We start from the raw sequence: 25,741 nt of genomic DNA on the forward strand, positions 1-25,741 counted from the left end.
GTTAAGTCTGTGAGCAAACATTTTTGCATAGAAATCATGATTTATCATAGGTTTGCACTTTTATTTCTAAATTTAGGATAAAACTTAGAACCAACTTAAACCACATGAATGCAAAAACTGGTGGCCTTAGAAACATGCCAAAATGTTTGAATGTACATATTATTGGTAGAATGTCAATAACTTAAGTCTTACTCAGGGCTGATTCCAGACATTAAGGGTGTTTCTAAATGCTAAGAATGCATTCTCGTTCTTGTGAAAATCAATCTTGTCTAACTAGCTTGAAAGAGCGACATGACGTAAAATGAGTCTATACAAGTTTTGAGATGTGCTGCGATATGTAGATTCATCAACCTCAACTAATTTTTTTTTTTGGTGGATTGAGATAGTGGGTGGATGATGTCAAACAAGTCCACAAGAACGTAAGAATGCAACAAGAACGGACATTGAGAAACAGCTTAAGTCGCTTGGCAAAATTTATGTTGGTCCTCATTCATAAACTTGATGACTGATTTATTCATTTCATTCTCGAACAAGTGTAACAGTACATTCAGTTCATTCATGAACGAGATGTCTCATTCAGACACAAATGACTGACTATTAGTTCTAGTAAAGGGTGTATTTGGTCAGTGTGTCAAACCAATTAAATGCTCCTTCACAGCAAGTATTTGAATGCTGTTGGCTAACGCTGTAGTCAGTCTTTAAAAGCTTTACAAAGCAACACAAATGGAATTTACATCTACAAATGTACAAAGACACTTAAAAAAACGTTTTCGTCACAAATGACAAGAAAGCAGGTCTTATTTTTCTTATTTTTTGTCAAATGCTGGGCTTTCCATTCGTAATTCATGTCATTTCAACTGTATAGCCTTTAGTCATTTTTACACATTCATAAATTGGGGATTATGTGCATACCTAAACTCAGCAAAAAAAGATACATCCTTTTTCAGGATACTGTATTTAAAGATAATTTTGTAAAATCCAAATAAACTCTACAGATCTTTATTGGAAAGGGTTTAAACAATGTTTTCCATGCTTGTTCAATGAACCATAAACAATTAATGAACATGCACCTGTGGAATGGTCATTAAGACACTAACAGTTTACAGACGGTAGGCAATTATAACGTCACAGTTATAAAAACTTAGGACACTAAAGAGACCTTTCTACTGACTCTGAAAAACACCAGAAGAAAGATGCATAGGGTGCCTGCTCTCCTGCTTGAATGTGCCATAGGCATGCTGCAGGGAGGCCAGGGCAATAAACTGCAATGTCCGTACTGTGAGACACCTAAGACAGTGCTACAGGGAGATAGGAAGGACAGCTGATCATCCTGGCAGTGGCAGACCACGTGTAACAACACCTGCACAGGATTGGTACATCCAAACATCACACCTGCGGGACAGATACAGAATGGCCACAACAACTGCCCGAGTTACACCAGGAACGCACAATCCCTCCATCAGTGCTCAGACTGTCCGTAATAGGCTGAGAGAGGCTGGACTGAGGGCTTGTAGGTCTGTTGTAAGGCAGGTCCTTACCAAACATTACCAGCAACATCATCACCTATGGGCACAAACCCACCTTCGCTGGACCAGACAGGATTGGCGAAAAGTCCTCTTCACTGACAAGTCACAGTTTTGTCTAACCAGGGGTGATTGTCGGACTTGTGTTTATCATCGAAGGAATGAACGTTACACTGAGGCCTGTACTCTGGAGTGGGATCGATTGGGTGTGGAGGGTCCATCATGGTCTGGGGCGGTGTGTCACAGCATCATCGGACTGAGCTTGTTGTCATTGCAAGCAATCTCAATGCTGTGCGTTACAGGGAAGACATCCTCCTCCCTCATATGGTACCCTTCCTGCAGGCTCATCCTGACGTGACCCTCCAGTATGACAATGCCACCAGCAATACTGCTTGTTCTGTGCGTGATTTCCTGCAAGACAGGAATGTCAGTGTTCTGCCATGTCCAGCGAAGAGCCCGGATCTCAATCCCATTGAGCACATCCCCCAAATAAATGTCCGGGAACTTGGAAATGCCTTGGTGGAAGAGTGGTGTAACACCTCACAGCAAGAACTGGCAAATCTGGTGCAGTCCATGAGGAGGAGATGCACTGAAGTACTTAATGCAGCTGGTGGCCACACCAGATACTGACTGTTACTTTTGATATTGACCCCCCCCCCCCCCCCAATATTAATTCAAATATTTACACACGTTAAGTTTGCTGGAAATAAAAACAGTTGAAAGTGAGAGGATGTTTCTTTTTTTGCTGAGTTTATAAACTTTCACCCCTTTCTCTGCTTGTTGAACACAGTTGACTCTTGACACTCGACTCGAATGCTATTGGCTCGTGTTAAAGTCAGTCTTCTTTACAGACATGAAAAGCCACCAAAGCAGTATCACACTGAGCTCATTGGCTTCAAAAGGAAGAAACTCAGTGAATGAGAAATATGAGTCAGTGTATGGTGGGGAATGAGAACGATTCGTTCTCTTAAAAGATTCCTTCAAAAAGACAGATTTGTTCATGAATGAAACATCACAACATCCAATGTATTTTGGAGGCCCTGGCAATGCGGAAGCCCAAGGCCTACTCTGCCTATAGCTAGCGCCGGCCCTGGTCTTACTTATTCCAGATTAACAAAAATTACTTGCATTATTGCTCAGTCTGGAAGTGTTTCTGCATAAAAATATAACCGATCATGTGTAGTGTAGGCCTATATAAAAGGCCTATGTTTATACTGCATCTTCTTATATGGAGATGGTTTTGACATGTATTATGTTAATTACTAACTACAGGCATGCGCTCCCTCATTTAGAATTATCTGGATTCATCAAAATTAAAACAAAGTTAAGAACAAATGTATGTGGGTATGGGCCTTTTGTGAAGATGAATCTAGCTTTTGTAATGTGAAGACATGCTCTCAATCTAATGCCATTTATATGACACAAACATAATTTGTCTTTTTGCATGAACTGACAGGAGTTCGACCCTGAGGAGTTTTATCAACGGCTTGAAGTTGCAGAAGGCCAGGCAAAAGTTGGCCAGGTTATCAAAACAGACATCCCTCGATACATTATTAGCCAACTGGGTCTAACTCGTGACCCCCTGGAGGGTAAAAAATTCATCTTGTGATCTATCTTGCACCCTCAAATTAAGCATGAATTTTTGTCTATTGCCCTATTTAGATGGGACTAGTTTGCCCTTTTGGAGGTTAGGTAAATTTGTGTTTCATTCAGATGCCATTTTGAAAACCAATCCCATCCAAATAGTGCTAATGTTGTAAAATGTAATTAAATATTCACTTGAAGCAAATCAACATATGATAGATATTCACTTGTCTTTGGGTTTAGAAATGGTGCAGCTTGAGCAAAACAACTCGGGCAGCCCAAACAAAGAATTGGATGACACTGCAGAGGTAAGCCAAATACTGACATAAAAATTTCTCCAAAATGTAATAGTAGTGCAGTGCACTGCTGGAAGTCACTTATTTACTATAGAATTTCAACCAAATAGGCATTGAGTGTCCTGTCTCCTATTTTTGTGCCTCAGAATCGTCCTGGAAGCACAACACATCGAAGAAAACCTCTGGAAAGAGATTTTGAGACCATAAAGCTCATCAGCAATGGTGCTTATGGGTGAGCTGATACTTATTGCAATTTTCATCAAAAGAGATATCTCTTGACTATTACATTTAAATAATACATAAGCCATGACTGAATCTGAAGTATTTGGAATTTAGGTCACCAGATGACTCAATGTAGATCAGCTTTGATCCTAATTTGAGGGTTGACTCACAGGGCTGTGTACCTGGTGCGTCACCATGGGACACGACAACGGTTTGCCATGAAGAAGATCAACCGGCAGAACCTGATCCTGAGGAACCAGATCCAGCAGGTGTTTGTGGAGCGAGACATCCTGACATTTGCAGAGAACCCCTTTGTTGTCAGCATGTTCTGCTCCTTTGAGACACGACGCCACCTCTGCATGGTCATGGAATATGTAGAGGGTGAGTCAGAAGGGTATTTCTGTTGCAAATGTGTTCCTAATTATATGACTTAAATGCAACATTTCTCATTTATTCTGTCTTGGTTTACAACTAAAACACATTTTTGGATGTTTTCACACTTGGCTCGGTTGCTCGGTCCAAACCAAGTTTTGACCCCCTTACCCCGTTCTCAGGTTTCTGTTCACATTGTATTATTTGGGTCCAAACTGTGGTACGTTTGCATCAACAATGGACTCATCAATTCCAGTGGTGGCCTATTAGAGGAGGCAAGGGAGGCTGAGCCTCCTTAAAAATGAATTCAAAATTATTTTAACCACAAATGTGATCAAATTAACAGTTGTTTTAATAAAATTACCTACTCTCATAACTCATGCCTTTAATGGTAAAATATGTATTTTTATATTTTTCTTTCATGCGGCGTAGCCACGTGAGTTAACTGACCAATCTCTTATTCATTAACTGACCAATCAAAATGGATATTCAAATCACGCAGCATCATCTGCTTCCGTCCAAAATACGACCAAAAAAATCCTTCTGCATTAATAACAAATCATTATAAGAGGTAAACATTTAAGCCAATCAGCTTGCAGTATGACGTTAATGTGTCATCAATCCTGCTTGTGGGTAATGTGACAGGTGAAGAGAAACTTAAAAAATACAACAGGATCATATATAAATTCAACTCCGTGAAGCAGTGGTGGATGAGTTCGTTTCACACATACTGTATTAGGTGAGTAGATGTAACAGGGACCAAGGCAGTCACAAGGAGAATCGCGAGGATGTCCATTCAATGCAAGTGAATGGTGACCAGATCTTTCAAGCTCCAAAAATCACATAAAGGCCACATAAAATTAATCCATATGACTCCAGTGGTTTAATCCATATCTTCAGAAGCGATATGATAGGTGTGGGTGAAAAACAGATCAATATTTAAGTCCTTTTTTATGATAAATCTCCACTTTCACTTTCACATTATTTTACATTTTGAAAGTTTGTTTAGTAAAAAATAATTTAAATATTGATCTGTTTCTCTCTCACACCTATCACATCACTTCTGAAGATATAGATTTAACCACTGTTGTCATATGGATTACTTTTATGTGGCCTTCATGTGATTATTGGAGATTCAGAGGTTTGACCACCATTCACTTGCATTGTAAGGACCTACAGAGCTAAAATATACTTCTAAAAATCTGTGTTCTGTTGAAGAAAGTAAGTCATACACATCTGGGATGGCATGAGGATGAGTAGAATTTTAATTTTTGGATGTGCTATACCTTTAAAAATCAACTCTTGCCTTCTCATTCAAAATACACACATAAATAATGATTAACAACATAAGTTAAAATGAAAGTCAATAAACAAATACAATAAATGGGATGGATAAAACAATATTTGCACATTAAAACACATTTAAGATTTCTTAAATAGCTAAAATGAGCGCTACCCCATTAGGTGCACACATCCTATTAGTTACGCCAACTTGCTAAAACAGGAAATCAAGCAGCAAACCCCACATGAACACTGTAAAATGGTGAAGTCCTTGGACACATTAAAATCCCATTATGGAGACACTCACAGGCTGTTACTGTACATAGAATGGGGCCCTCCATTCATTTAAAAATGTTTGCAGTGATCATTGTACGTAGATGGCACTGCGTGATTTGTTCCGTTTATTTACTGTATTATAGGGGTGTAATGTTTCTCTGAAAAAATAAATTAACCGTACGGTTCGCCAAACACTGTTCGGTAGGCATTAGCTCCGCGGTTCATCTCTAGTTTAATAACGCATCTGGATCATACAGTTTGGCGAAGAAAATAAAGTGCCAAATAGATATGCGCAGTTGTAACCTCCGCTAATGCACCTGTATGGCTCTGCAGATGGACACACTCCGCCTGTGTTTCACGTGGGCCTTCTTTCTGCAGAGAGAAGCTGTCCTATTAACTGTATGTTAAATCAGTTGATGACATCACAGTTCTGCACGCGTTAGTTGGCAAAATGGCAAGCGGAGAAAACAAGCCGCAAGAGAGAAGCCCCTGCGTCATTTAAGTCTCCTGACTGGGAAACATTTTAGTTATGCAGTCAATTACAACAGTGATGGTCAAAAAACATTTACAAAACAGGCACTGTTTGCAGACATTCCTCAACGCAAGTGCCGTATACTGGTAATACATCGATATTTGATTAGCAATTTATGCTGACATCACCTGAGGATATATAGCGCGCGGTGCGCTCAGAGCCGCAGGTGAGCCCGAAACTGCACACAGACACACTCCCTTCCGTCTTTAAGCAGGCACTCTGTGCTAGTTTGGACAGACATGAAACAAGAACTAAAGTGCTTGGGGTGTTCATAGCCAAATTAATGTTGCCCTTGCCCTTTCCGCATATGATTAAAATACTTGAGTCGTGTTACGACATCCATTCTTGTATTAATTTGATAGCAAGTTTATTTCTTCTATAGTAAAGTACAGATTCTGAACATTGAATATACATGGAGTTGAGTTTGAAATGCACTTTGTTGATGCAAGTTGCATAATAATGCAGGTATTAATTTTAAATGTTGAGTTAGTAATTAGAGTTTTTTTTTGTTTTTGTTTTTTAATTAAGGACCGTAACGGAAATAAATGTCTTGGTTACGTACGTAATCTCGGTTCCCTGAGACGAAGGGAACGAGACATTGCGTTCTGCTAACGCATATGGGGAGTGTCCTTCTAAACGACCTAGTTAAAACCCTTCTACATGTTTGAGCAGCTATACAGCGGTGAGATATATTGATGCGATTGCGCCCATGGCACCAAGCATGTCATGGCACATGGCGCTAGAGCCAGCACTGAACATTCTTGCTCGTGAGGTGCGTGCCCGCTCACGGAGTTGAGGCGGACTCCCAAAAGGAGATTTGTTGGCTGGGGGAGATCGTGCACTTCGCCCAGTTGACGTTGAGGACCAAGCTGTTTAGATGTTGAAGCAGTAAGTCTCTGTACTGGCATAACAGAGCCTCTGATTGGGCCAGTAACAGCCAATCGTCGAGTTAGTTCAAAATGCGCACGCCGCTCAGTTTCAGAGGGGTGAGAGCCGCATCGATGCACTTTGTGAACATGCGAGGAGCCAGAGACAGTCCGAAGGGCAGGACTTTGAATTAATATGTCATTCCCTCGAACAGGAATCTCAAAAAAAAATCCTGTGATGTTGTACAATTTGGACATGAAAGTACGCATCTTTCAGATCTATCGACACAAACCAATCATGTGAACAGACGTGCAATAAGATCCGAATGCACGATTCAAATATCTCAGATGTAGGATTGGCCGAAGCCAGCCGTCTTTCTTTGGGACAAGAAAATAACGGCTGTAAAACCCTTTTTGGGCTTGACAATTTGGAACAACCTCTATCGCACTTTTCACGAGGAGATTGTGTATTTCGGCTTGTAACACTGGCGCGTCTTTGGATGAAACCGTGGAAGACAGAACGGCGTTGAAACGGGGTGGCCGACGTGCAAATTGGATCGTATACCCATGTTCGATTGTTTTTAGCACTCAATCTGAAATACCTGTAAGGGCTCACCACGCGTCAGCGTAACGACAGGACAGAGGGCAATTTGGTTTGCTCATTGTATGATATAATGCGTTGCTCGCCGGTGGGAAGCGGCTGTGCACAATTTGTGGGCTTTGAAGAGGAAAAGAGCTCCTTATTGAGAATTGACTTGCCAATGGCCTGTGCAGTGACTTTCGTGGAACGCAGCGCTAAATCCGTCACAGTGCAGAACTCTTTGAATGTCTCTGGATCGTAGCATTGCTCGCCCATTTGGTTGAGTAGCTTGGCTTGAAAGACCTGGAGCACCGCCATCGCGTGGAGTGCTGAAGCAACTTGGCCCGCCATTGAGTATGCTCTTCCAGCCAGTGCGGACATCAGTTGGCATGGCTTGGAAGGATGAATGGGGCATGATTTCCACGCCCTGCTACTTTCTGGGCAGAGGTGTGCTGCTAACGCCTCCTCCACAGAGGGTAGTTGGGCATAACCTCTTTCTTCCCCGTGATCCACATTTGAGAGGATGAAATTGCTGCACGAGCGAGTTGAATAGAATGGGAGGCTAATGTGTACCACAGGTTGCCGACCTCTGTACTATAGTAATATTGTAGTAGCCATGACTGAAGAAATAATGACTGCTGTCACCATTGTTTTCTTGGCAGAAATCGAAGTTTTCATACAATTAACCATTGTTTTACAACAGTAATACTGTAGTTTCCATATAGTAACCTTGATTTTAATATAGTATTGTAACCATAACAGTAACTATGTTAATTTTGTTGTTACTATGATTTTACTACAAATACAATGTTTAAACTATTGTTACTGTAGTAAAACCATGGCGATATGTAGTGAGGGCAAATCTCTTGAAATATGTTACCAAATAGAATATTTTTACTTTGGATTTGGCAGTAATATATATATATATATATATATATATATATATATATATATATATATATATATATATATATATATATATACAGTGGTGTGAAAAAGTGTTTGCCCCCTTCCTGATTTCTTATTTTTTTGCATGTTTGTCACACTTAAATGTTTCAGATCATCAAACAAGTTTAAATATTAGTCAAAGATAACACAAGTAAACACAAAATGCAGTTTTTAAATGAAGGTTGTTATTATTAAGGGAAAACAAAATCCAACCGACATGGCCCTATGTGAAAAAGTGATTGCCCCCTAAACCTAATAACTGGTTGGGCCACCTTTAGCAGCAACAACTGCAATCAAGCGTTTGCGATAACTTGCAATGAGTCTTTTACAGCGCTGTGGAGGAATTTTGGCCCACTCATCTTTGCAGAATTTTTGTAATTCAGCCACATTGGAGGGTTTTCGAGCATGAACTGCCTTTTTAAGGTCATGCCACAGCATCTCAATAGGATTCAGGTCAGGACTTTGACTAGGCCACTCCAAAGTCTTCATTTTGTTTTTCTTCAGCCATTTAGAGGTGGACTTGCTGGTGTGTTTTGGATCATTGTCCTGCTGCAGAACCCAAGTTCACTTTAGCTTGAGGTCATGAACAGATGGCCGGACATTCTCCTTCAGGATTTTTTGGTAGACAGCAGAATTCATGGTTCCATTTATCACAGCATGTCTTCCAGGTCCTGAAGCAGCAAAGCAGCCCCAGACCATCACACTACCACCACCATATTTTACTGTTGGTATGATGTTCTTTTTCTGAAATGCGGTGTTACTTTTACGCCAGATGTAATGGGACACACACCTTCCAAAAAGTTCAACTTTTGTCTCGTCAGTCCACAGAGTATTTTCCCAAAAGTCTTGGGGATCAGCAAGATGTTTTCTGGCAAAAATGAGACGAGCCTTAATGTTCTTTTTGCTCAGCAGTGGTTTTCGTCTTGGAACTCTGCCATGCAGGCCATATTTGCCCAGTCTCTTTCTTATGGTGGAGTCATGAACACTGACCTTAACTGAGGCAAGTGAGGCCTGCAGTTCTTTGGATGTTGTTGTGGGGTCTTTTGTGACATCTTGGATGAGTCGTCGCTGCGCTCTTGGGGTAATTTTGGTCGGCCGGCCACTCCTGGGAAGGTTCACCACTGTTCCATGTTTTCGCCATTTGTGGATAATGGCTCTCACTGTGGTTCTCTGGAGTCCCAAAGCTTTAGAAATGGCTTTATAAACTTTTCCAGACTGATAGATCTCAATTACTTTCTTTCTCATTTGTTCTTCAATTTCTTTGGATCTCGGCATGATGTCTAGCTTTTGAAGATCTTTGGGTCTACTTCACTTTGTCAGGCAGGTCCTGTTTAAGTGATTTCTTGATTGAGAACAGGTGTGGCAGTAATCAGGCCTGGGTGTGGCTAGAGAAATTGAACTCAGGTGTGATAAACCACAGTTAAGTTATGTTTTAACAGGTGGGGCAAACACTTTTTCACACAGGGCCATGTAGGTTTGGATTTTGTTTTCCCTTAATAATAACAACCTTCATTTAAAAACTGCATTTTGTGTTTACTTGTGTTATCTTTGACTAATATTTAAATTTGTTTGATGATCTGAAACATTTAAGTGTGACAAACATGCAAAAAAATAAGAAATCAGGAAGGGGGCAAACACTTTTTCACACCACTGTATATATTTTATTTTTTTCCCCCTGAACACAACAAATACCGTACCGAAACCGTGATACAAACCGAATCATGAGAAATTTGAACCGTTACACCCCTACTGTATTGACAAAATTGTTGGTGATCTGAAAGATTACAACACATCGGTAGTTATCTAGATATTTTAAAATATCTGTGTACAGGAGCATAACCAGCCAAAAACAAATGATAAAACATGACATTTAAACCCACTGCAGTCTTTTATCAGTTTGATCTTTCAAAACTGTTTTACATCCCTGGAAAATTTCCTCATGGACCGCCACTGATCAATTTGCTAGTGCAGACAATTGAGTTTGGAAAACCGCTTTCATTCACAAACAAACAAACCGAACTCTGTCAAATGAACTCGGGCTAAGAAAAGCTCTAGTGTAAAAGCACCCTGAAAGTGAACTTATCCTTGCAGGTGGAGATTGTGCCAATTTGCTAAAGAATATGGGTCCTTTGCCAGTGGACATGGCCAGAATGTACTTTGCAGAGACTGTTCTGGCACTAGAATATCTTCATAATTATGGCATAGTCCACAGAGATCTCAAACCTGACAAGTAAGAGCTGCTTGATTACGAAATCTAATCCTGCAGTTATAATGCATGACTACAAATTCTGCAAATATTGCATTCATGGTGATTGTTTCCTGTTTTCAGCTTGCTCATTACATCCATGGGACACATTAAACTGACTGACTTTGGTTTGTCAAAAATTGGTTTAATGAACATGACCACAAACCTGTATGAGGAACACATGGAGAAAGACACAAGAGAGTTCATTGATAAACAGGTTAGTCTACCTATATATGCCTGACACACCACAAAGTATTTAATGGGTTCCATTTTGTATTTTCTCACCTTCATGTCTTTCCAACCTTGTATTATTTACTGTCTTCCATGAAACACAAAGGAGATGTTAGGCGGAATGTATGACCAGCTCTTTCCTATACAATAAATGGTGATTTTTTTTTTTACTGGCAGACTCTAAAAAGGCACCATATAAGCTCATGCACACTCACATGAGCATAGCCATTGGTCACGTGACATAAAAGAACCAATGATGTTTGGCATCATTTAGGCTAAGTCAAACATGATGCAAAGACCCAATCTTCAAATGCCAAGTTTACATTTTAGTCTATTACTCACACAGTGTTATTGTATGACTTAAGAAGATTTGGAATATAGTGCATGAGTCCTATGAACTACTTTTATGATAGTTTTATGGTGCTTTTTTGGTCCTTTGGGAGCTTGACATTCAACATCCCCTTTTGAGCAAGAACTGTTCGGACATTCTGCCCAACATGAAACACAAATAAATTAATATGTGGTTGGAATGACATAAAAGTGAGTATAATGTACATTTTACATTATCCCTTTGTTGTATTTCAAGGTCTGTGGCACTCCAGAATACATTGCGCCAGAGGTGATCCTGAGGCAAAGTTATGGGAAACCTGTGGACTGGTGGGCTATGGGCATTATCCTGTACGAGTTCTTGGTTGGCTGTGTCCCTTTCTTTGGAGACACACCAGAAGAGCTCTTTGGCCAGGTGGTCAGTGGTAAGAACTGTACCAGAATGCTCTTATTTTCAGAGTTACTTACCTTGTGTATACTGTATATTGTGTTCATGTGTGTCCCTCTTACTCCATAGATGAAATAGAGTGGCCAGAGGGTGATGATGCATTGCCTGCTGATTCTCAAGACCTTATCACAAAACTGTTGAGACAAAGTCCCTTGGAGCGCTTGGGAACTGGTAAGTGTTTTTATAGAGACTGTTTAGCCTTAATAAATGGCTGTTTATTAACGTGATAAACATCTGAAAGTAAGGAATAATGTCAACCGATCATTTTAGCAAAATAAACATTGACAGTATGAAGCTTACGGATACTTTACCATGCTTATCAATAGGCTTTTATTAGAGATAAATATTTTACTGCTTATTACACGTCCACTAACCAAATAATTAGGACACAATGGACATGACATATTGATTCGAATTTAAGTTTTTTTTATTACGTGAGAAGAAAGAGACCTGCAGTAATATGAGAGACTAGCACAGTTGTGTAGGGAATTGGTTGCCTGGGACAACTGTCAGTTATACAGATTAGCTGTCATAATACAAAAGTATTTGACTGCAGAGTGCTGCGATTGACCAGTCGGAATTAAGAATCTCAGAGAACTGTATAAGAATGATTTTATCTTTAATATAGTCAGATGATTGAATGTGATGTAATATACAGGTGGAGTGGCTGAAGTCAAATATCACATCTTTTTCCATGGTCTGGACTGGAGTGGACTGCTGAGACACAAAGCAGAGTTCATTCCACAGCTTGAAACTGAAGATGACACAAGCTACTTTGACAGTAGGTGGCTCCCTTGTTTCTTGTTATACCTTTTTTCTGAATCGGTAATATCCTGTAGAGGAAACTGAACCATCTATTCATCTGCTGTCCAGCACGTTCTGACCGCTACCACCACTCTGAGGAGGATGATGAGACAAACGATGATGAATCTTATCAGGAGATCAAATTCTCGTCCTGCTCGCATCGCTTCAGCAAGGTGAAATAGCTGAATGTGCATGACATTATCTTTTAGTGATGCCTGTCGGTTGGTTAACATGATGAACTAGCATATTCCATTTTGTTATCAAGCAGAGGTCAAGTTAGGACTTGTTTTTGTCATATGAATTAGGTGTACAGTAGCTCTGAGCAGCTGGCTTCTCCCTCCAACTTGAGCCTGTCCTCCTCAGAGAGGAGCTGTAGTGAAGAGAAGGATGACAGATGGGATGGTCATTCAATGCTTTCTCCAGGAGACACCCCTAGACAGCTGCCAAGTAGTGACAGGAAGCAAGATTCCCACAGGGGCAGGTGAGCAAAAGGGATTATGTTCAGAATTATTATTTCTGCAGTATATAGTATGTATACTGTGCATATTAAGCACATTTTTCTTTATGCATAAAGTACCCAGATTGCCTACTACAACAGAGCAAACTGCATGGAATCTGTATCCCACAGGGAAATGCACTCAACCTTCCATTTTCAGTGTGATTGATTACAACATGCATTTTTACCATCTGTTTTTGGCTCATTTGATCAGATTGCCAGAAGTTAAAGGGTTTAGAACAAGTTAATCTTAATCAACAGCATTTGTGGCATAATGTTGATTACCACAAAATTTATTTAGGCTTGTCATTCTTTTTCTTTAAAAAAAGCAAAAATCTGAGTTACAATGAGGCACTTACAATGTGAATGTGAATGGGGCCAATCTGTAAAAGTTAAAATACTACTTGAAAAGTAAAGCCACAAGACATAAACAATATATGCATGTAGTTGACATGATTTTAGTATGATAAAATTGCTACTAACCTTTTCTGTGTGAAGTTACTTCCAATTTTACAACTTTGTTGCCATGACGATATATTGTCAACTAACCCTAAAACGACTGTCAAAATGACGATTTAAACAACTTTACAGCTCAAACAAAACATGCTTTATAAGCTTTACATTTCTGCCTTTAAACTTTCCAAAAATTGGCCCCATTCTCTTCCGTTGTAAGTGCTGCTCTATAACCTTGATCTTTGCTTTTTTATTTTTAAAGGAGTAACAAGTCAAAATGATTATTTTGTTTTGGTAATCAACACTATGCCACAAATGCTGTCGATTGAGCTTAACTTGTATTGAACCCGTAATATTAATTCAAGACACAAAATTATAATAAAAATGCAATATGACCGTTATCATTTCTAAATTGATAACTGGACTTGATAAACATGATAAAGTCATGTGACAACATCATAGCATTCAACTTTTAAAGCGTTTTTTAAATGTTGTTTTTACAAGCAATAAGGATGTGTCTATCGTTCATAATTTTAACTTGAGTCAAGATATTTTTCACGAGTCCGAAATGCTGTTTGTTTGCTTAAAGTTGAAATTTGTTCTAATCTCTTCTCACTCAGCACAAGTCCGAGGCCAAGAGCATCAACCAGTTCATCCCAGCCTGAGAGGGGCACAAGTACTCTCATTCTGAGCAGCACTCAGAGCCTTGAGGCAATGCCACATTTTGCTTTTCCTGAGGATGAAGGTTAGAATTGTTTAGTACAGGTTTTAATCTAGTATTTGGTGAAATTAAAGGTGCTGTAAGCGATTTTAAAACTACACTCAGTAACTTTTGCATTTGTCATCTTGGACCTACAGTGACACCTAGTGTCGTGGATGCAGCATCATTCAAAATCAATAGTTTTTATTTACAGATGCCATTGTATAAATTCACTATTCACAGTCAGCCATGATTCATTTAATCCAAGAGTGAAAGTGTCCAATATCAAGGCGGTTACTGAGATTGAGTAGTATTTTGCTGATCATGTGATTCAAACATGGCAGCCCCCATGAGGAGACCATGTATTGTTTAATTATTCCAGATTGTTCTGCACCAAGCAAAGTTTCAGCGAATAAAGGGCTGCCATGCCTTTTTAAACTGTATATGTTTACAGTTTCAATACTGTTACGAACGTTGCCTATATGCTTACATAAAATACAGTCTATTGCAACAGTACTTGCTAGGAGAAGAAATTATAAAGACAGTGAGTGATTTCGAGATCATTCGGGCTGGGAAGTGTCGGGCCACACGGTCTCGGGTACGGGTCAGGTTCGGGTTTCATTTTAATGCCTGTGCAGACCTCAACCTCACACACGTACTCTTGACTTGCACATCCACTGTTTTTTTTCCACATTTGTCTCCTGTTTTTAAGCAATGATTACATCATCTTCTAGCGCTTCTTCGTAAAAGCAATGGCTTAACTGTTAGTGTTGCCACCTTGTGGACCCACTAATTAGAGCAAATAATTCCAGGCGCATGCGCATTCTGTACGTTCAAAGACATGTGGTTAGAAAAATCGGGCTTGATCACTCTGCTGATGATGAAATTTGCATCACACATCCAGTACGTGTATGCTCGGCATTGGCGTCTGACTGAAGTATACTTTGGGCTTTAGCCGTTCTAGAACTTCACAAGACTAAGCTGTTGAATTAGACACACCCCTACTTTTCAAAACACCGCCCTCCAAAAATAGAGACAGTCATCTTCTCATGGTGTCAAACATGACAAAATAGCACCCTCAGCTTACATCTGTTATGAATCTAAAGATGACATTAAACCTGAATGATCTGCTTCAACTACTACACGATGAGAACGTGCAAAATGATTGACAGGCAGAATAAAAATCAAAGTCTTCTGATTGGCTGAACAGACAATGTGTCCGTGGCCCAAATCACATTTTTGTTTGCTGTTTACACATTTAAGTGCTGTCACCAGTGAGATATCTCAGGGCACTTATTTCAGTTATATCTTTCAGGGGGAAGGAAAATGTTCACCATACCATTCCGTAAATAAAATTGCTTATAGCACCTTTAAAGGGCAGCAAGTGAATTGGCAAGTCTGCAAATGTCTGAGTATTTGCATATTTTATTTTTTAGAAGGACTCGTCTCAAATCTCCGGCGAATTCGTCTGCGCAGCAACTCCACTGGAACAAGGCCTGCTAGTCGCAGGGACCACAAGGGCCCACGTCGACTTGGGCTCCAGCAGGAGACCCCCGAGAAGCCAAGATCACCTTTTACATGCAAAGTCCCAAAATCTGCATCTGTGTCTGGCCTGTCTCTCATTGTCACAGCAGGTACTACGAGCTCCGCTAAGATGTTTCACGCAGATTATGTACCATCATGTGATACCATCACATTGAAAGTCATGTGATTTAAAAAATACGGTGGTTTCAAGAGAACAATGAACTGTTGAGAGGAGCAGAAGATTAAAGAAAATGAAATTACTTGATAAAAAAATAAAATAAACTTTGTTGGTATCAGATTTTCCCATAATTCAGTCATTAGTAGGTTGGTGCTATAGATACTGTAAGGTCACTATTTCCTTTATCTTTATACAGAAGACATCCCTGGTGGGCTCCAGACAAGCCCCAAGTCCTCACACTCCCTATCATCCTACCCTTCATCTCGGGACTCTTCCCCCAACCGAGACCTCTCTCTCAGTGTCAGCAGCCTTCGTCCACCTGTGGTCATCCACAGCTCTGGGAGGAAGTACGGCTTTGCGATCCGTGCCATTCGGGTCTACATGGGGGATACGGATGTCTACACGGTGCACCACATCGTCTGGGTAAGTATTATAGATGTGATGTGAAATACAGTCCACCTTATTGCGTGGTTAATTTGTTATGAAATGGATAGTTCTGATTGAATGAGTTGCTACCATTAGGAAAATGAACTAGATTACTTGGCAGAAGAATTGTTTAAGCCGATAATTATAAATAATGAATGTAACTATTGAACACTGGTGTCTTTCATCATAGTGCTGTTACCACCATTTTATAAAAGCAATATGCCACACGTGCCTAAATCCCCCTAACCTGAGACAAAATTACTGTAATGCACAGTCTGTCCTGGATTGTTGCTTAGTTAACCAAAATAAGAATTCAGTATATAAAAAAGTGATGTGACTAGTGTTAATCTTGTCGAATAATATTTTAATAAAAAAAATGGTCTGTTACAGTTTGACACGTTTTTGTCATTTTGCACATGATCATCAACTAAAATAAATTATATGCCATTTTATTTCAGAGTAAAACTGACTAAAATTAATAAATATGACATGATGAAATATTGACTAAATTTAGTGGACATTTTCATCAAAAGACAAACTAAAACAGAAAACTGAAAAAATACATGTGTTGATGTGTTATTTATCTAGAGCGTTGAAGATGGCAGCCCTGCTCACGAGGCTGGATTGAGGGCTGGTGACCTTATAACTCATGTAAATGGAGAGTCTATTCAGGGTCTGGTGCATACTGATGTGGTGGAGCTTCTGCTGAAAGTGAGATTCTCAATTGAATCTGGAATTCTCAGTGAAAAATACCAGATTTAAAAGAAGGATAGGACTAGATGCTTGACTTTTTTTCTTTGTAGAGCGGGAGTAAAGTGACCCTGCAGACAACTCCACTTGAGAATACCTCCATTAAAACTGGGCCTGCAAGAAAAACCAGTTGCAAGGGAAAGATGAAACGACGCAGCAAAAGAAGCAAAAGGAAAGAGGGTCAAGACAGGTTGGAAGGATGTTTTGTAGTGTCTTCTTGATGCTGCTTCTTGTCTACCACCCACTGAGAGCGAAAATCTAACCCAAGCCCAACCTTTGTGTCATTATTTTTCTAGCAAACGCTGTAACTTTCTAAAGAAGCTGCCCAAACATAATCCAGGGATACAGAATAGTCGCAGTTTCTCTGCAGGTTTCCAGCACTCACCTAACGACAGCCTGTCAGATTCTCCAACACCAAGCCTGTCTCCTGGACCCAATACTCCATGCAGAAGCCCAGCTCCAGATCTGTCATGTGGTATGCCTCAGTTTTCTCTTCTAATACTAGATACAATCTTTATGTGATACAGTTTATCAATGATTACTTTATATCCCAAATTAATATGAGAATGAGATTTTATTATTAGATTTCGAAAGTGTATTGGAGGAGCAATGCAGGACAATATTGTAGATATATTTTGTTTGAATTCATGGACAGTATCCCTTAAACATATTAATCTACTGAGACATTAAGTGTTAAACAAGGTACCCACAGTCATGGAAAACTTGGAAATATCATTTTAAAGGGATAAATAAAAATACTTTGGTGACAGTAAATGTCATAATGTTTCTTCAAACCCTTATGACTGACTTTTTTCCATGAAACAAAAAAAGTGGATTTTTGAAAAGGCTTCACAGGGTTTATTTGCCATAATGTAAGTGAAAAGTGACTCATGCTCAAAAAAAAAAAAGCACCATAAAAGTAATTGATAATCCTGCATTATATTCCAAGTCTTCTGAAGCAATACTTTGTGTGATGAACAGAACAAAATGTAAATCTTAATTTACTCTTATCAAATCATTAACAAAGCGCTTTGTTGCTAAGCGGTTGCTAACCTGCTGGAGTACCGGGATCTTAAGCGGGCCATCTTACAGTGGGTCGGCTGGACCCCAGAGCAACATCGTCAGCGCTTCCGGGCGCTGGCCTATGGGGAATTTGGCCACCCATTTGCTTTCACCCAGCAGCTCCGGGATGCCTGCCGGAGGTGGTTGCTAGCGGAGGACCACGATGCCGGGGGAATTATCAACTTGGTGGTGCTGGAACTGTTCGTCGTCTGGCTGCCCAAAAGGACTGTGGAGTGGGTCCGGTGCCACCACCCAACGTCACTGGAGGACCACTTGACGGCGTATCCAGGAGACGCCCAAGCTCTCTCTTTCTCTCTCTCCTCTCCTGCTGTCTCTTACCTTCCCTACCTTGCCCTGTTCCCGTCCCTGGAGACGGGGGTTTATTCCCCCAAAACCCGCTCCATAGGCCTGGGGGTTCCGGGCACCTCTACCCCACCTTCTGTGTCTTCTTCCCTTTCCCACCAGGTTGGAGAATCTGGGAATGTCTGGGCCGGTGTGCTGGCGCTGTGGGGAGCCGGGCCACTTCCAGGACCAGTGTTCAGCGATGGATGTGGGGGTGACGGTCTGGGTCCCCGACACGCTGCATACCGGCCTCGACTGAGCAGGGACGTACCAGATACTTGTGAATATTCAAGGGGGTACACACTGAGCCTTGGTGGATTCGGGTTATAATCAGACCTCGATTCACCAATGCTTGGTTCAACGGGAGGCTTTGGGTACAGCACGTAGGGTGAAGTTGAGGTGTGTGCATGGGGACGTTCATGAATATCCCTTAGTGCCCGTGGCTATTCAATTTCAGGGGCAAAATATAGAGTAGAGGCGGCTGTTAGTCCTCGTCTCACCCATCCACTGATTTTTGGTATGAATTGGCTGGCATTTCAGTTGTTGATATCAGGAAATGTTATTCCAGACAGCTCATCATAATCCGATGGTGGGCCACTTAGGGCGAGAAAAAACACTAAACCGTCTAATGGCCCATTTCTATTGGCAGGGCATTCACGGAGATGTTCGCAGGTGGTGTGCGGCATACCGTGAATGTCAGCTGGTGAATCCACCGGCCACCCCAAGAGTGCCATTGTGCCCACTTCCTTTGATCGAGGTCCCCTTCGAAAAAGAACTGGTATGGACCTCATCGGCCCATTAGAGCAGACGGCACATGGACATCACTTTGTGTTGGTTCTAGTGGACTACGCAATGCGATCTCTATAAGCAGTGCCTCTACGCAATATTTCAGCATGTAGTGTTGTGGAGGCGCTTATCAGAATCATCTCCGAAAGAAATCCTCACTGATCAAGGCACTACTGTCATGTCACGTTCACTACGCGAGCTGTACGAATTATTGGGTATTAAATCAATTCAGACAAGCGTGTACCACCTGCAAATGGACTGCTTGCTCGAATGGTTTAATCAAACCCTGAAAAATTTGATTCGTAAGTTCATGCACGAAGATGCTTGGAATTGGGCTTGAGTGGGAATTAAGTGGCTTGAACCCCTGTTATTCGCAGTTCGAGAGGTCCCGCAAGCCTCCACGGGGTTCTCACCATTTGAATTATTGTATGGGCGTAAGCCTCGCAGTGTCTTAGACGTCATGAGGGAAAATTGAGAGGAGGGACCTTCAAATAGCAAAAATGAAATTCAATATGTTCTTGACCAGAGAGTAAAACTCCACACATTGGGGCTGCTATCACAGGAGAATTTGTTACAGGCTCAAGAACGTCAATCCCGGCTTTATAACAGTGGGGCTCAGCTACGGGAATTTACACAGGGAGATAAAGTCCTTGTACTACTACCCACATCAAGCTCTAAATTACTCGCAAAGCGGCAAGGGCACTTTGAGGTCACACGGCTATTCGGGGAAGTCTATTATGAGGTTACACGTACAGATAGAGGTGGAGCACGTCAGATTTACCACCTCAACCTCCTAAAGCTATGGAGGCGTTCCCCGTAACTTTGGCGACGTTGTTCCCAGAGAGGGAGGAGCTCGGTCCGGAGGTGAATTTAAAAATCACCAATCGAGTCACCCCGGTCACCCTGAACATTGCCAGGTTGGAAGGAGAATTATTTGATGTGTTCTCGCCTCTTCCCAGGCGTACGAATCTCATACAGCACCACGGCTCGTTTCCATTCGACACTGGATTTAACAAAGGGATATTGGCAGATTCCTTTGACTCCATATCCTTAGAAAAAACGGCCTTTTCCACCCCGTTTGGCTTACACCAATTCGTTACTCTTCCGTTCGGTTTGTTTGGGGCCCCTTCAACATTTCAGCGGCTCATGGACAAAGTCCTTCGCCCACACGCGGTGTATGCCACTGCCTTTCTAGATAATGTCATCATCTATAGCAGTGATTGGCGGTGGCACATCCAGCATCTGAGGGTTGTCCTGAGGTCACTGAGGCGGGTGGGACTCACATCAAATCCGAAGAAGTGTGCAATTGGGCGGGTGGAAGTACGGTATCTGGGCTTCCACTTGGGTCACGGACAAGTGCGTCCCCAAATTGATAAGACAGCAGCCATTGCGGCTTGTCCGAGGCCCAAGTCCAAAAAGGGGGTGAGACAGTTTCTGGGGTTGGCTGGCTATTATCGGAGGTTTGTGCCTAATTATTTGGATGTCACCAGCCTGCTGAGTGATCTCACTAAAAAGGGAGCGCCAGACCCGGTCCAGTGGACGGAGCCATGCTAACAGGCTTTCTTACAAGTAAAAGCTGCACGCTGTGGTGGTCCACTGTTGCATTCCCCTGACTTCTCTCTCCCTTTTGTTTTACAGATGGATGCATCGGACTGGGGGTTGGGGGCTGTGTTGTCCCAGGTAGTGGAGGGGTAGGAGCGCCCCGTGCTGTACATTAGCCATAAGCTCTCGATAAGAGAGATTAGGTACAGCACGATAGAAAAGGAATGTCTAACCATCAAGTGGGCGGTCCTCACTCTCCGGTACTACCTGCTTAGGAGGGCCTTCACCCTCTGTTCGGACCATGCCCCGCTCCAATGGCTCCACCGTCGATAATAGAGCGCAACAGTAAATATCCCATTCATTTTTTCCATACTCTAATTGATTTTCAACTATAAATTATAAACCTTAAAAGACAAACCTACAGTACCTTGAGCTCCTAGGTTGTTCATCATCGATGGTATATGCTTCAGTTGAAGCCATCCCTCTGTGTTATTTCACTTAATTATTTAAAAATCGTGTTTGATAGCGGAAGTTCTAGTAAACAACTACATTACCCATGGTCCAGCAGAGCCAGTTCACCAATCAGAGAACCGCGGCCAACTAAGCCCGCGAAACGTGCCTCGGAGTGACCGCCCACTTATCTGCTTCACTTCACTTCACTTTTATTGTCACACAGCCATATACACAAGTGCAATAGTGAGTGAAAGTCTTGGGTGCAGTTCCGAGCAACATAGCAGTCATGACAGTGATGAGACATAGAGGAGACATATACCAATTTACAATAAACAGATTTACACATCACAATTTACATATCTAATATACACATAATTACACACAACACAATATACAAATAATAATATACAGTATACAATACACACAATATAGAATACACATACAATATAGAATACACATTATACAATAAAAATAGTATATATAGTATATATAAAATATACAGTAGGTTGTATTGTACTGTATTGACATTCAGGCTGTCGGTTGATAGTCAGTTGCCAGTGTGTTGTTAAGAGAGAATATAATTTAAGACAGTCCAGTGTGAGATAATAAGATTAATAAAGTGCAGTGCTGATGTATATTGATCGTGAGAGATCAAGAGTTCAGAAGTCTGATTGCTTGGGGGAAGAAGCTATCATGAATTCGGCTGGTGCGGGTCCTGATGCCTCCATACCGCCTACCTGATGGTAGCAGTGAGAGCAGCCCATGGCTTACCCCTTAAACTACTAATCTATCTGTACATATCTGAATATTTTGTAATAAATGTAAAATATATTGTTTCAATACTTAAACAACCTACAATCAATGGTTCTAATATATTTTAATTGTTTTTTTTATTCAATTACATCATTCGCAATGCTTCATGGAATTGTAGTCTGTGCCCTTGTGAAAGACGGTACGTACAAAGTGTTGTATCTTAGCTGGTTGATTTGGTTAATGTCCTGCAACTCTTTTATTAAGAATTTTATGAAAGGTCTATATGAAAAATTATTTGGAAAAATACTTCTGGAACCCAGACGGCTGAATGAGTGGGCGGGCACTGTTGCGCTCTATATCGAACCTTATTGGTTCTCGTTGTGTCTCGTTACCAAATGACAACGTGATTGTATCACTTTAGAACACTATTGATTACTTTATTTTTACTTTACAGCCTGGAGTCACTATTCACAATAAACTCGGTTAAGACTTAACCAAAATTCATATTTTGTGTTCCATGTAAGAAAGCAAGTCATATGGGTTTGGAGCAACATTAAGGTGAGTTAATAATGAATGAATATTCCTTTTTGGGTGAACTATTCCTTTAAAACTGTGATTTCCAGGACTGGAAAAGTAAAATGTTATAAGTCAACAAAAATGCATGACAAAATTTCTAAGGTGAAAATAAATGTGCATGGAAAATTCTATTGTTACATTTTTCTATAGTTTTTTTCTAGAAATGCCCAGTTCTAAAATGCCCAGATACAATTCTTATCTGGTAATCACAAAAGTCTGGAAAATTCATGGAAATTAATTGGTCAAAAGGTGTGGGTACCTTTGTCTAAAATAAAGTAGGGCTTCAGCTTTCATGTTTTAGAATAGTATGTGATTGGCATTGCTTTTACTCTGTTCACAGATTCTAACTCACCACAGAGTTCCTCACCATGCTCAAGCTCTCCAAATTCACCAATCCCTCAAAGTCGACCAAGTTCTCTTCACGTTTTGGGATCTAAGATTGGCCTTCGCTATAGTAAAGCAGGCCGATGCAAGTCTACCAATAGTATTCCTCCCTCTCCCCTCGCCTGCAATCCATCTTCACAACCTCTGTCTCCACAGTGTTCTCCATCTTCCCTCTCTGGGATGTCTAAAAGCCTCCACTCATTTCATAATAAGATGATGTCCCCACCAACCATTGTTAGACAAACAATGTGTCCCCGCAGTGCAGAATCACCGCGCTCGCCATTGCTGAACAGAATTCAGTCATCTGAAAAGCTCTCTGGTGGCCAGTATGGAGACAAAAAGACCTCCTCTACTCGAAGGCACACTGTGGAGGTTCCCCAGGATGAGGCCGAAGGGCTCGAGTCACAAACTAGTGACATTGCCTCAGGCTTTGTTTGTGTCAGTGACCATGCTAGACAAGGGTTGTATCTGGCTGGTCAGAGAGTGAGGGACTCTGAGAGAACAAAGGAGGTAGTGGTTATGAGAAAGCTAAACTTGTCTGAGAGACGAGATTCATTTAAAAAGCAGGAAGCAGTTCAGGAGGTCAGCTTTGATGACTCTGATGACAAAGACGTCACAATGTCAACACCAGTGCAATCTCATCCTCTGTTTAGAGCAGCATGGAACATGGCAACACAGGCTGAGGGAAGCTCTGAGACTCCAAAGAGCAAGACAAATGAGCTTGGATCCAAGATAAAGGAGCAGAGGGAACAAGAGGATGGATGTTAGCCTTCGATAAGTCCAGAAAACTGTGAGACTCGGATGTAAGAGTGATTCCATGATAACCTAAAACGTAATCGGAGAAAATTCAGGGGTAGGGCAGATGTCTTTATTTAGTATCCCTAGAAGTTCCCACCTACCAAACTGTTTTTTGTTTTGTTTTTTCTTCTAGAAAATGTCCTTGTGGACATTTCTTGTCATTTAAGAGTTTAAGAATCAGGTAGCATAAAGAACTTTTGTAGATTTTCGAAAGAGGTTTATTTATTACATTTGAAAGTTGTGTGTTTTATATGAGACGGGAATAGAATGGTCATACAAAAGGATCTTTTTTCTCATTCTCCTATCCTTTCAATAAATATCGGTTGGTGTCTTATGACTCAATCAATAATGTCTAATTGGTCAACTAGTTATGACATTTTAACTGAGATGCTTTTTGCATTTTATCATTGCTGTTTTGTCAGATTGAATGTACAAGAAATGAATCTTGTATTCTGTTGTTCTCAATACCCAAATAATGATTTGAACGAAGCCACTGGGTCAATTTTGGCTTTTTAGTGTATCAAGTTTACCTGAACAAAGAACAAAATGGCTTACTAAAATTAATTTGGTTGTAACTTTTTTTTTTGTTTTTGTTTTTTTGAAATCGTTATATGTTGTTTCAATGTTGTACAACTAAATTCATTTTAACTGTGTAACTTTGAACACATTTACACAAATGGTGGTTTTCTGTCTTTCAGTGTTTGGTGAATTCAAGCGAAAATACATTTTTACAACAGCTGCATGGCTGTGTTTTTTGACTACTATATAAAAATGCCATACTTTTACTTTGCACGATAACCTTCTGCGACAGTTGCTTGTTTGGTTATACAGAAGTCACGGAAATGACTCGATTATGTGCAACATGGGCTTTCTGTGTAATCATTTGTAATTTTTGGATTCATTAATCAAAACTAAAAAGACAAAACTAAGTTCAGATATTTATGAATTTTAACTTGCACTCCCAGTCTGACTTGTCTTTAATTCTTATGTACTACAGAAGTGTGACACAATTTCCTTGAATTCAAATACTACCTTTAATTTTCCTCTGTATGGTACTGTGTTGTTTTGTTTTTTTTAGTTATATAGTTATAGCCTATATCTGTGTAGCTGATTAATCCAAAAGTATCTTTGCAATTACGTTTTTTTTACACAGCCTGATTTAAGGGACTCGGAATGATCCAAGACTCACAACTATATCCACTCACCCTCAACTGTGCTTGTAAAGACTGGATTTAACAGTGAATAAATGTATATAATAGCTAATATTCATATTGCCTGTGGTTTTTGTTGTCTTTTCCTATAGTAACCGCATGTTTTTCATACTAAAGTGCTTTTATAGCTTAGTTTTGTGTAGAAAATTATGAGTGATGTGTGTTATGTCTACTGCCTGCAACCAGTGGCTTTTTCACAGAGAATTTTAGAGGAGAAAGGTTTTTAGTATTCATAAATTCCCTTTCGATGCTGAATGACTGGAAGCTAGCTAGGGCACACAAGAACATCGAGGTAATAGCCAAACTTCCTGCAAAGTTTACAGATTATATCAGTAGGGTACTTCTGTAGAAATAGAGCTGCCTAATAAAATAAGGTGACCAGACTTCTGAAATGAAAAACGGGGACATTTCAAGTTCAAAAGGTCATTGAAATTTCATGTTACTTATAAAACAGGGGACAAATCGGATTTTATGTAGTGTAAGGCTGGCACCAGAATGTCTACAACCAAAAGGCGCCATTTCCGGTAAAAGTCAAAGAACTCTGCGAGAATCAACGTCATAGAACTCTCTCACAAAAGCTGAAATCTACACCTGAATATCACCACGTGTGATAAATTGCAAATCACCTTGCTGCCCCCCCTTCTCTCTCCCCTTCTCCCCTTCAACAGCTCTGGACCAACACAAAGACATAAGATTTATATGTAAAAATATAACAAATAACATGAAAACAAAGAATGCAACTGTATGTGTTTGATATCATTTAAGAGGTCAC

The 25,741-nt window shown here is 40.5% G+C and overlaps 1 protein-coding gene across 2 annotated transcripts in view; it reads left to right on the forward strand.

Annotated features, from left to right (window-relative positions):
- The window catches only part of LOC127442581 (microtubule-associated serine/threonine-protein kinase 3-like), a 37,507-nt gene extending 12,480 nt beyond the window's left edge, over window positions 1–25,027 (forward strand). Inside the window, exons 9-26 of one of the 2 annotated variants that reach the window (XM_051700720.1) lie at window positions 2,980–3,112; window positions 3,351–3,415; window positions 3,550–3,635; window positions 3,798–4,006; window positions 10,572–10,710; window positions 10,810–10,942; window positions 11,543–11,708; window positions 11,801–11,902; window positions 12,390–12,512; window positions 12,605–12,708; window positions 12,841–13,016; window positions 14,105–14,229; window positions 15,621–15,818; window positions 16,083–16,309; window positions 16,901–17,023; window positions 17,116–17,252; window positions 17,359–17,537; window positions 22,917–25,027. In XM_051700720.1, the coding sequence (XP_051556680.1) occupies window positions 2,980–3,112; window positions 3,351–3,415; window positions 3,550–3,635; window positions 3,798–4,006; window positions 10,572–10,710; window positions 10,810–10,942; window positions 11,543–11,708; window positions 11,801–11,902; window positions 12,390–12,512; window positions 12,605–12,708; window positions 12,841–13,016; window positions 14,105–14,229; window positions 15,621–15,818; window positions 16,083–16,309; window positions 16,901–17,023; window positions 17,116–17,252; window positions 17,359–17,537; window positions 22,917–23,728 (3,237 nt within the window). In that variant the 3' untranslated portion in view covers window positions 23,729–25,027. Of the gene's footprint in view, window positions 1–2,979; window positions 3,113–3,350; window positions 3,416–3,549; window positions 3,636–3,797; window positions 4,007–10,571; window positions 10,711–10,809; window positions 10,943–11,542; window positions 11,709–11,800; window positions 11,903–12,389; window positions 12,513–12,604; window positions 12,709–12,840; window positions 13,017–14,104; window positions 14,230–15,620; window positions 15,819–16,082; window positions 16,310–16,900; window positions 17,024–17,115; window positions 17,253–17,358; window positions 17,538–20,890; window positions 21,116–22,916 lie in introns of those variants that run through there. The other variant, XM_051700721.1, reaches the window with a different exon arrangement.
- The last annotated feature ends 714 nt before the right edge of the window (window positions 25,028–25,741 follow it).

This window comes from Myxocyprinus asiaticus, chromosome 6 (assembly GCF_019703515.2).
Source record: "Myxocyprinus asiaticus isolate MX2 ecotype Aquarium Trade chromosome 6, UBuf_Myxa_2, whole genome shotgun sequence".
NCBI classification, from domain to species: Eukaryota; Metazoa; Chordata; class Actinopteri; order Cypriniformes; family Catostomidae; genus Myxocyprinus; species Myxocyprinus asiaticus.